The 12171-nt window shown below is 34.9% G+C and overlaps 1 protein-coding gene across 2 annotated transcripts; it reads right to left on the reverse strand.

Annotated features, from left to right (window-relative positions):
* Positions 1–402: 402 nt before the first annotated feature.
* On the reverse strand, positions 403–12110 carry LOC110832724 (uncharacterized). Of its 2 annotated transcripts, XM_087359555.1 has the most exons (13): positions 11769–12110; positions 10650–10738; positions 8880–10565; positions 8085–8167; positions 7300–7387; positions 6472–6680; positions 5568–5732; positions 5104–5293; positions 4824–4948; positions 3780–3865; positions 2826–3636; positions 2086–2258; positions 403–1296 (listed from the first exon to the last, which is right to left on the reverse strand). In XM_087359555.1, the coding sequence occupies exons 2-12, from the start codon at positions 10675–10677 to the stop codon at positions 2229–2231; spliced, it is 3501 nt and encodes a 1166-aa protein (XP_087215681.1). In that variant the 5' UTR covers positions 10678–10738; positions 11769–12110; the 3' UTR covers positions 403–1296; positions 2086–2228. The 2 variants fall into 2 exon arrangements, with proteins under 2 accessions (XP_087215681.1, XP_021925675.2); XM_022069983.2 differs by lacking the exon at positions 2086–2258.
* Positions 12111–12171: the final 61 nt, after the last annotated feature.

Below are 12171 nucleotides of genomic sequence, written 5' to 3' on the forward strand. Positions count from 1 at the left end.
TGTAGGAGAGTAGGTGAGTTTAAGGCAGGAAAGTTGAAGCACATGTAAATTCAGCCAGAAGGTTTCATTGGGAATCAAGTCTGATAAATTCCGAAGTTGCTTCATATTTTTCCATGAGTTCTAAAATTCATAATGTATGTGAGCTGACTAACTGCAGAAATTATAATACCAAAAACATCTTAATATACATACTTATTACTAAAAACTGGGAAATTAACCTATTTTTATCAATTAAAAATGGGAAGAGAAATAATGAGGTCTCCAGAAATTAAACTTAAACCTACAAAGTAATTAAACAACACCCATTTTCCAGTTTCATGGCATGCTTCATACAAATATACTTTTTATGAAGTAGAACTGTTCAAAATATCATTGTTTTTGGGGAACAAAAGTAATGCAGTATAAAATGAACAGAATTCTATTATTTTATTTCCTATAAAACTTGAAATCAATTAGCATATTTTATTTCAAGTGTTAATGCTGCCATAATTAATATTATAAATACTGACATGAATAACTAGACATTTTAAGAGTTATATAGACTAACATATACTGATCCACCCAGATGTTATGAGCTGATCACGCCATTTTATTTTCAGTCACTCTTCATATATTGAACAATTTTTAAATTTTTAATACACAACTAAGGGAAATAAATTGTATTTCTGAGTTTTGAACAACTTATGTTATCAGGTTTCAGATATATTTATCAGGACTGTGTGATTGTTATTCACATGTTTGAAAACATCCTCTATATTATGTGAAATTTATAAACTAAAGAACCCACAAAGTACTTTCTGAATCAAAGGAAAACATCATAGATATGGTTATTATTGGTACAAAAATACAACAGACCAAGAATACTATGAAATTAATGGAATAACAGTCATTGTTACTTCTGCATGTGAAGAGTTTCAGTGTGTCAACATTTTTTGCAAATACCCAAAAAAAAAAAGTATCAATTTTTATGGCTGGGAATACACTCACCATACTCAAGATATACATAAATAAGTGCAAGTTACATTTAAAAATTCTGAGCATTAAAATGTTGATACTTTTAGATGGGTCTCAAACTTTCACACAGTTTCTTTTTATAAAAATATTACAACTGGACTACGATTTATTGCTAAATGGTATCATTTTATGTAAGTAAGCTACTGACAGAATAAATCATTTTATACTACCATATTATTAACCACACTCACTAACACATCTTCAGAGGTGGATTTCGCATGATGGATTTACATTCTCCTTGTCTACTGGCATAGCAGCACTTCTCTTCAGTTTAGAAAAAATCTAGAATGACATAAAATATCTTAGGATAAGGCCATCCTATAAAACAGAAAATATTTGTAATTAACCCCTTGACTGCTTTGCTCTGAACATCCTGTACTACTATAGGCAGTAGCACAACACACTGCTTCAGATATTCTGATCGGAAAATTATGCAGTTTTTACATTTTCTCATCTGTATGGTCAATAAAAAACTGCAGACATTCTGCCATCTCCTGATAAACATTTGGTAGTGTCTGTACATTTCTCCCAACATTAAGAAGTCAATAAACTAAGCGATGTAGGATTTGAGGTTTTCATAGCGCAAAACCTAGAAGACAGCCATCTTCAAACAAAGTAATACTCAGCAGTCAAAGGGTTTACTTACTAATTTGTTTACACTGTCAACCAAAAGAGGGTCTTATAGTATACATAATGAGATTTTTTCTGAGCATCCCAGCAAATCACAGAACAGTTGCAGTGAACTTCAACAAATGAATGTAAACTTATCACAGAGGTGTCCGGAAGGCACGCAGGACTACAAAGATAATTTCCAGCATCTACTTTATTCAGGGAAAAATTTATTTTTAATCTATTTAGTTTAAACATATGGGAGGAGCATCCAACTCTTCCACCTGAGAGGTCCAGCGATTAGCGGGGATACTAAAAATAATCTCACTGTATGTATCTGTGTGTGTGTAAATAAATAAATATAAAGGAACTTTGATGTTCATTCTCAAAATGACTAAACCAAGACTGACAAAATTTCATGGACCAAGCTCAATTTATTCAAAAGCTATATCAGAATCATACATGCATGCCGATTGCTCCAGCGAGAATCCTTAGTAGATGCACTGAGGATAAACCAAACACCAAAAGCAAGCCAAGCCAAAAACCAAAGGCGAAATGTGATATTCTCAAGAACACATTGTGAGTCCTCATGCGACAAAGGCCAACTAGAAATGCGGTTTGGGACGATAAACAACCTGCCAAAAAGTTAAAACATTTTTCAACACAAGTAAAAGCTGAATACCTTAGAAGGCATGGATAAGGGTATAGTGTCTCTGTAGAAGGCTTCACATATTACGCATTCAACAGTCTAAGTAAAAAAAAAAATACTCATCTCAGTTTTGACAGATATGGTAGTTCCATGCAAATATGATACATGCGGAGCAAAATATGGACCATAAGAAGAGTTGGCAGAAGAATATAAACATAAAATGAAATGCACTTCATACAATTAGCATACTGTTACGCCATATGGCAACGTGCTCGTAAACAAATAATCTTATCAAATGCAGTCAATGGATTGCACATCAAGTTTGCCAATAGCTGAAATGCTTCCTACAAACAATACAGAATGAAGCAGTTACAGTATGTACAATGCAAATCATGTAAATATCTAACTACTTTACATTTAATCAGGCATTGAATAAAGCATTACAATTTCAGTGATGTATTTTAAACACTTACAAAAGAAACAACATTTTAATAGTTTTCTTCTGTTATCTGCATTAATTCCTATTAATATCATGTAAGTATATTCAACATACCTGTAACAGTGTCTTTGCCTTCCTTTGATCATTTCCAGAAGCATGCGATAATTCCTTCTTCTGATTATCTTTGCTTGCAACATAATGGTTGTTGAGATTTTTCATCACCAGAGGTTTTGATAAGCCCATTCGGAAACCAGGTGATTTTGAACGGTCTTTCTTGACATCATTATCAAATGTCGCAGAGTTATCTGAAGATACGTGAATTTTAGATCTATCTGAGTGATTTTCTGTCAATGACTTTCGTTTGTCTCTTGGGGGTTGTATATTAGATGCAGATTTGGACCTTCCGTGATTTTTATAAATAGATATGGTTTTCTTCTTTTGATGGGAGCCATCTGCAGATGTATTTCTAGGCACATCAACAGTTTTAACACTCTCAGATATTCCAGTTTGCAATGAAGAACTCTCTCTATTATCCCTAACAGAGATAGGAGATGGTAAACATTCTAAAGTACTGTGATTTGGAGACATATATCTGTCATTTCTTGCTGGAGTGGATGTTACCGCCAAGCCTGATAGATTAAATTGTGGAATGGTACTCGATGATTTGCTTTTCTGATGAGAGCCAAGAGTTGGTATCTGACATGACTGCCTACGGACTGGAGTTGTTGGCTGTACATCCAAGACAGGCTTTGGATTTTCTTTAGAACTAACAGGAACACTGTTATTATCGTAAGATGACGGCTGGTTTAGAAAGACAGAAGGTGATGCAAGGGAAGGAATTCCACTGGTAAGAGAATTGGCACGCCTCAGAACTGGAACACATGATGTCGAGGACAATGCTGTAAATGATCTGTTAACCCCAGAACTGAAACAATAAAAAAACCATGAGACAATCTTGTGGGTACTGATGATTAATTTACTTATTACAATAAAAAAATCAAAATTCTTGGTATGTTATACACTGTTAAACTAACATTTTACTTTGAACATATCTATGTCACTACTCACCCATCTTTCTTGACAGCAACTGTCCTTGACTCAATCATAGACAGCGCAGAAGGATTCGCGGCCTTTTTCTGACATGATCTGGCAGGCTGAAAAGTACACAAATAGCTCTTTTATTCAGTACTCCAACACATATAATTTTTATTATCATTTCTTAAATTATATCGTTTTATTTGACTTATGGATTAAGTGATGCTCCATAAAGCATAACATGATTTACATTTCATTAAATACCCTAATGCGACAGAAATAAGTATGGAAGCTATTGAATCAAGGGCTAAACTGTACTTTACCTACGTCACTTACCTGCGGATAGAAGAACAAATGCATATACTATGTAAACCAAAGACATTACCAACATAGGAACTGAGAGGGTGAGCTACAAAGTACTGCCAATGAGAAATAATGTTTATAGTACCAATACTATAGGCTTCCTTATCCACTACCTCTCCCACCCCTCAGATCCCCTTGCCTTTTACTTCTAACGCACCTCGAACGATTATTACAGTAGTACGTACTCTTAAACTATTACTATTCTGTAAACTACTCTGATGTTAATATTAAACAATTTAGCAGTCACCTGTGTAAAAGCTGATAATGACGATCATCATCATAATAATAATGATAATTATCATTGCTGCATTCACTGGCTAAGTTTGAAATCTGTTCTTAACACAATGCAATTTTAATAAAGATTAGATTAATAATAATTTAATGTGCCACTGTGTCTTTTCTGAATGTTCATGCATTTGCTTGTACTAGTAACAAGGGTCCTCCAGGTTGGGGGTTGGTCGCAAGGCTAACAACCTTGCACCGTAAAAAGGAAGATGTTTCGAAACCCCAATCAAAGCCTCGGACAGATGGACCTAACAGAGGACCGAATGGAAGAGGAGAATTGAGGAGGCCATGGACCGGAGAGACATAGAAGAAGAAGTAACAAGGGTTTATCTCTCCAACATTAAAGAATAATTAAAGGATTAACTGCAAATCATATTCAAAGTACAATACCTGTTATACACACACTGTGATAATAATTTTTTTTCCTACCAGAACTGGAGTATTTGTGGTTTCTGTCTCATGATTAAGTGATGATCTTGATGACCTGATCAGAGATTTTGGTGTGCTAGTGACACCAGAATTAGCTTTAAGCACACGAGCTTCTGCTTGCTCTCCTGAAAATCACAATCAATATATTTTGATAAAAGTTTTGAAACAGCTTAATTGTCCATGAGCCAAGTCAGTGACCTAGCCTAACCTAACCTAACACTACTCCCTAAAATTTCCAAGCCATTTTGTGCAAAAATGCAAACTGGAAGAAAATCCTCACCTTTCTTTTCAGGACCACCAGCTCGTGTCATACTGTCAACTGGAACGACCGCCTTCATCGGACCTCTTTTTCCAGTTTCCTGCTTTCGCTTTGCTTTCAATCGCATATTCCTTTCTGTCTCATTAACCAAACCTTTCAGTGGTGGTGGAAGAATATTTGGAAGAACTTTGCTCAACTTCTTGTCTACTGACTGGAAAAAAATTAAGAGTTCAAAACTTATGTCTGAACTATGGGTTTATAATTGTCTTATTTTAATATCATACAATGAACTGAATTTATATCTTCATTGTTCTGTCACTTGGAGCTAACATTTTTAAGACACAGCTCAGTAGCCACCAGAAGACCACTGGACAACTTTCTGTTCTGAACCAAAACAGAAAAATCAAAGTCTTGTTAAATGTAAAAAAATAGTCCAAATCAAATCAGATTTTATTTAACCCCCTTTGTTATTAAAATATACATACAGATAAGAAGCGACTATGCAAACTAAGGCCTTGGATTCTCTGGTTAGAAAGTGGTGGTGTGGAGGAACTTGAGCAGCTACCAGAGCTCTGCTTAGAGGAGCGTGACGTCTCAGATGATCTACTTGATGTACTGCTGCATCCACTTTTCCTGCTTACATCAACTTTCTGCAAGGATATAAATAAAATTTAAATTAATACTTGTAACATATCTTTACTTGGGGTCCGCAGTGGCCACGCGGTCTGAGGCGTGGGCCTTGTGCCGCTTGAACGCTGGGACTGTGGGTTCGAATCCCACTCAAGCCATGGATGTTTGTCCGCGTCTTTCTGTGTTGTGCTTTCCTGTGTACAGGTATAGGCCTTACAACGGGCCGATCCCTTGTCCAAGGAGTCCTACCGAATGTCTATAGATCAAGCCAACGAAAAAGTTGGAACACGCAGTGCTCAGGTACTTGAAGAACGGGTCATTCCCAGTATATTTTTACTTTACCTTCAAATATATAAGGATATATACACAAAGACTTTTATTATAAGAATAATAAGATGAAATTCTTGCCTTATGTTTGCAGACTTTTTAAATTAAAACTTTGCTGGCTCTAATGCGGTAGAATGCAGAAAAGAATTCAAGTGCTTCAGTTACTAAAATTTAGTGCACAGACAACACATAAACAGGTCTGATGGAAAAGCAATTACCAAACTAAGATCAAAATGAAGATCGCTGTCTTCTGGGTTAATGATGGAGGCAGGAAGGACCTCTGAAATGTCGGTAAACTTCTACAAGACTACACGGCGCAACAACCCAAAAGACAGCCATCTTCAGACTCGCTGCCATGAAAACCTCATATCTTACACAGTGAAAATTCTGGTTCATATCTGAAACAACCTCATTACCAAACATTAACCTTACCTTCTGAGATGAGGGCTTTTTATGTCCGTGTTTGTGGTTAGGCTTCATACCATCTGGAGGTGACCCTGTCTTTATTTTGGCAAAATCTGGAAGGTTACTATTTTCTACTTGATCTGCACCATCCTCCTCTGAATTGAATTTTGGTAAATTCAACTTCGACACCTCCCACTGAGGTTTAAAGGTTGAGATGTCTTCCTCACCATCACTTGCTGTAACAATCATAAAAACAAAGTTATTACAATTATGGACCAATTTCCTTCCTTCAGCTATTGTTTTCATTAACCTTTATCAGTATAATGTGGGACAGTACAGCTTAAAACTATAACTTTAATACTTAAATTTCATTAGGAAGTTATTAAATCTATTGTAAATCTGAGCATGTAACACTAATATTAATTTAAAATTCTGGGGTTTCACATAAAGTGATGCTATAAATTGTTCAGGATAAATGAAAATTAAATTTGGTGCAAAGATTTTAATAAGGTAGATAAGATTACATTTTAAGAAATTTCTTTAGTGAAAGAAAAGTTTTTGCTAGTACAAGAAGACAGTGATAATAAGCACTTTACTTCTGAAATTAATATGAAGTTGAAGAGAACAAACATATACATTTTCTAATGTATGTACATCACCAACATACACTTATGCTTTTAATGTATGACATGTAACTGTAACATACAAAAATAGTTCTACATTTCCTATTATATGGGTTAATTAGCCTAATTCTGCGTCACCAATTTACGGTTATTAAACACATGCACGTAACAGGCTCTGAATAAATGAATGAAAACACACAAAACAAATTTTGTAAACTTGAGAAATACTTACAGGTTAACTCACTGAAACTGTCTGCAGCCTTACTGAAGACAAATGCCAGAGTATTCGCTTCCATAAACACATTATCGTCTCCTTCAACCTGCGAGTTAGACAGGAACAAATCAATACAACAGTAGACGGATGATTTCCCATAACACCTACTCACATGTCGGAACAACATTACATGTAAAATTTTTATTTTCATTCAGGCATACACTTCTTGCATCATATAAGACCATTTGACCTTGAAAATAAAAGCTAACTACAGCATAATACCAAGTACTCGATTTCATCAGTCTCAGAACATGTGACTTTCAGTGCATGTCCTGTAAGTTCTGGCATCAACACTCTGACATATGTGGGTATATTTCATCTTATAATCAAAGAACAGTTTTCAACAAATGAGATCTGAGATTGTCATGGCAGTGAACATGTCAATGTCCAGCTTCTGGGCTGTAAGATCATGTCAACTTGTATGTATATACCAACATTTTGAAGGAACATAATGCCTCCTTCTTCAAGGCTGTCACTTCAGCGCTGAAGACAGAGGCAGTATAATCCTCTCACAAATGTCTATCTATCTAAGCACCATCTCTGAAAATGGCTGCCTTCTGGGATTCTGCACCGTGTTGTCCGGTAGAAAGTGACCAGTTTTTCAGAAGTGCTTACTACATCTATAATCAGGGTGATGAATCTGTAAAATTTTACCAGACTATACAGTGCAACAGCCCAGATGACGGCCATCTTTGAACCGTATACTCCTCTTTGAAACTGCCTTTCTTTAAATCAATACAAACCTCGTCATTCTTGTTGCTATCACATGAACCCACACACAATGAAGATGACAATCTTCTTATATATATATTTCCTGCCACATAATCTGAAATATAAAACATGAATCAATTTTCATTCTCATTTGATACTGGCTACAACATGGCCTCATATATTTAAAATGTCAGATGATGGACAAAGTCCGGGTGTCAGCCATAATTTATCTTATATGAAACAGCATGTAGTGAAGGTCAGGCTTGCAGATTTTCACCAACTACTATCAATTCAAGAGTAACATATCAAACTGTGATTTGATATTCTAGATAAAAAATGAATTAATTTTTGCAAGTAAGTCATCAACATCAGATGTAAATTGTGAGTAGTACATGTGCACGACAGGGAGGCCTGTCTCTTTTTATTGTGCATCAAATGATTAATATCTTTTGATATCTCAAGACCTACTTGGCTTAGAGGGTCAGTTTAAATGATGATTATATTCCTAAATCATGATAATGAATGTTATAAAAGTATGAGATTTTAGGGTCTCATTGTGGTGAAGATGACAATGTTGTTCTGGGTTATGATTCAAAAGTTTCATAACGAGAAACAAATTTTTCAGCCCTGAAGATGTAGATAATATGTTACTCTGGGATGCTGGTATCTACCTAAGAGTCTACAATGCATCATAACCTAAAAGATCATCATCATCATATTATAAAATTCTTTATAAGTTATTTGAATTTGAAACTTGCAAAGAAAGTTAACGTAAATTAGTAAGTTAGTCTTCAGTATAGTATAATAAGTCTTTATAAGAATCTTACCATCGTTTGAAGAAATACATGCCAAAGTATTTCTGTCAACATGCAGCGAATTTTCTTGAGCTGGATGAAGTTTCTCTTGATCAGTGTTTTTCACTTGTATATCATTCTGTACTGAACTCAGTTTTTCTTCACCACATTTATTATCTTTTCCAATTTTTCCACTGTCAGCTGTTACATTCTTATGTTCACATGAACTGGAACTATATAATTCAGGATCAAGACTATTAGGTGCAACATTCATATTTATACCTAAATTATTATTAGCACATTTTAGAGAAAAACATTTCTCTGTGGAACCAGAACCAGAAATAGTTCCTCTAACATCTGAGAATGATTGACACAACAGGTCAGGAGAGGTTTTCATTTCTGAATTGCCCGACATAAACATGTAAAAGGCTTTATTGAGTTCCCCATATGATTCGACACTACCAGTACTGCCACTGCTTTTTCTCTGTGTCAGCAATTTTAGTCTATCAAGAGGTGTCTTCAGACTAGATGCTAAGATGGCATTTACTGAATTTGCATTTCCCTGTTGATGTAACGTATGCAGTGCTTCAACAGATGCATCTGTAACACCATTCAGAGTTGCAGGTAAATTACTCTTCTTTATTTCAGGGGATGCAAATGAAAAAACATCTGAATGCAGGCGTGAAGACTGTACGAGCGGCACGGGTACTGTCATCACGGGGGCAGTGACAGTAACATGAGAGGATGAATTGTGACCAGAAATCCAATTCTCTCTTGTAGACAACTTTGTCTGCCCCAGTGCATTTTTAATGCAAGCATTTATTCTACTTGCAACAATAGCTTTCAATTCCTCATCTGTGTGGGAATTGGAATTTAATGTAACTTCTTGGGATCGTGATAATACATCTGTTTCAGTTTTTCTATGTATACAACCTGTACTAAAACAATTCTGGTACACATTATGCCCATCACAACAGGAACTTCTTATATGTGTAAACAAATTATTTTGAGCAATATTTTGTCCATTTTCTGCAGTTTTCATGTGACAGATTCCACTGCTATTCTTTACAGGCTGGTGTACATTAATCAAATTGGTAAAATTTAAATCACTTAATTCATTTATCCTTTCTGTTGCTGATGACTGTTTTGAAGCACAAGAAGTGTCCGACAGGCTTAAGAACATACGTCCAGTTGGATCTGTGACATCTTCAATACAAATTAATGAATCTTCACCAATATCTTCATTCAAATGCTCCAGTATTTGGACCACATCATTAGAATGAATAGAATTTGCTTTAAAATTATCAGAAGCAGTGCTACAAATATCTTGTAAGGATGAAACTGTCTCAGTCGGCAGCGTTGTAGAAACTTCTTTATCGTCTGTATTTGTCACATTTGAATCTGGATTTTTTTCATTTACTTCAGTCGGAAGGTGATATGCTTTTTGATATACAAGTTCAAATGGATCATTTAGCATCCGAACATTCAAATCTGTCTGATGAGTAACTAAGTCAAAGGGATTATTGTCAACATCAGAATCATCTCCACCTAAAACAGTCTGATTGCAAGTTAATGTGACACTTGGAGAATCTACTGGACCAATTGGAGGTGGAAGTAATGGTTTCAGATGACCAGTGCTTCCAACTTTCAGCTGTGTTTGCAAAGGACCATTAAAGTCTATAAGCAGTTTATTAGTATTCTTGTTATAGTGGCTGTTATCTGAAACAAGAGTTTTTAAATCAGAGTATGTTTCAAAATACAGAAATATTCTCAAATATATAAACATAAAATCATTTCACCTACCACACATATCTGTCACAGTGACTTCCATAAAATTTAAGTGTGGAGATTCTTGTTCTACAATCGAAGTAAGCTATGATATAAATGTTAATCTGCAAAACAAATATAACATATATAAATAATCATTTGTAACATAAACAAGTTGAAGAGGGCATGGTACAATTGAAAATTATGGCACTTGTCACTTTACCACACCTGCTTGGGTTTCATAGAAATATTCGTGTTGCGAACTTATGAACACTAGGTTTAAAGAAAGCAAACCTAACAAGACTTAAACAAACACAAAGAGACCAACACAAATGAAGGTGATGACAAGAGAATCATTTCGAGTATATTTTTGCAAGAACAATATAATTATGTAGACATAAACTGCAAAAGTCTAATTTATGTTTAGATCAATGTACTGGCATTACGATAAACTCCTTATGATACCACACGTTAAACAAATATTGAAATGCATAATTTCTACCTACATTTCTAGTATTTGGAATAACCTGTACTTCTATGGTAAAAATGTCAGCCCTCTTGTGTTTAAACATCTTATTATTCTTCCAGACATTCTTTATTGCTTTCTGATATCTCTTTAGTTTGCATCCTTAGACATGCAATGTAACATTCAATTTTTACATCAGGCATTTTGGTGATCAAGATCTCTGACTGGCAGATAGTGCAAGAGTTCAAAAAACAATGTTCTGAGTGAACAGACTTAACTATCATACACAGCAGACTATAGATGCTTTACAGTGCTGATTCATATCTGTCCTACAACATTCACAACTAAAGTAGAGTGATGGAATTTCTGTTTCAAGATGATCTATGCTTCATCCAATATTATGCAGAAAAAAGTGAATCGATATTAAATATACACAAGAAATGGTCAAATTGTACGCACAACAGATGAAATAACCTTCCAAACCGTAAGCAACCTCCTCATGAAATCCGCAGGTACGAAAGTTAATGTGACACTGCAATCATGTCAGAAAACTGGGAAAAAAAACCTTCCCATTAACATTTTACAAAAATTTTATAAAAGAAAAATGATACTGAATTAAAACAAATAGGATTGAACGTGACGAAATTTTCGTCACTGAATAACAATGTCTTATATTTAAAACTAAATACCTTCAATATTACCACACAACACGATTTCCTTAATTACTGGTAGGTTCTTCCACCTGAGTCGGTTTCTCTAATATCTTGAATAAACTCCGAAACCATCACATTCCTTGAACCTTGTATTCTACGTACAAATCTATTCAAAACTCGTTGCATATAACGACACCGTACAAAGTTGATAACTACAAAAAAGAATTTCCCCTCTATGCGCCAGAACTCTGAGCCTCTTATATTTGTTTAATGTTTGGTAATGAATCCAATTTCTATGTTGCTTGTACAGTAACTAATAAGAAATAATTCTCAGCGTATGCGAGGACGTTTTATTGCATTGTATTCATTCAATAAGATTGTACAACACTTCTGTAAATGGAAAACTAATAAAAATAAGACGCCGGTATAACAGTTGGTA

Source organism: Zootermopsis nevadensis, unplaced genomic scaffold (assembly GCF_977971745.1).
Source record: "Zootermopsis nevadensis isolate Lab colony 2312 unplaced genomic scaffold, Znev_1.0 Znev_ptg000031l, whole genome shotgun sequence".
Classification (NCBI taxonomy): Eukaryota; Metazoa; Arthropoda; class Insecta; order Blattodea; family Termopsidae; genus Zootermopsis; species Zootermopsis nevadensis.

Coding starts and splice junctions, on each gene's coding strand:
- LOC110832724 (XM_022069983.2), bottom strand. CDS start 10,677: ATGGAAGTCACTGTGACAGATATGTGTG. Junction 5,294..5,567: donor TGCATAGTCGCTTCTTATCT/GTATGTATATTT, acceptor ATTTTTTTCCAG/TCAGTAGACAAGAAGTTGAG. Junction 1,297..2,825: donor AGGCAAAGACACTGTTACAG/GTATGTTGAATA, acceptor ATGTCATTCTAG/ATTTTTTCTAAACTGAAGAG.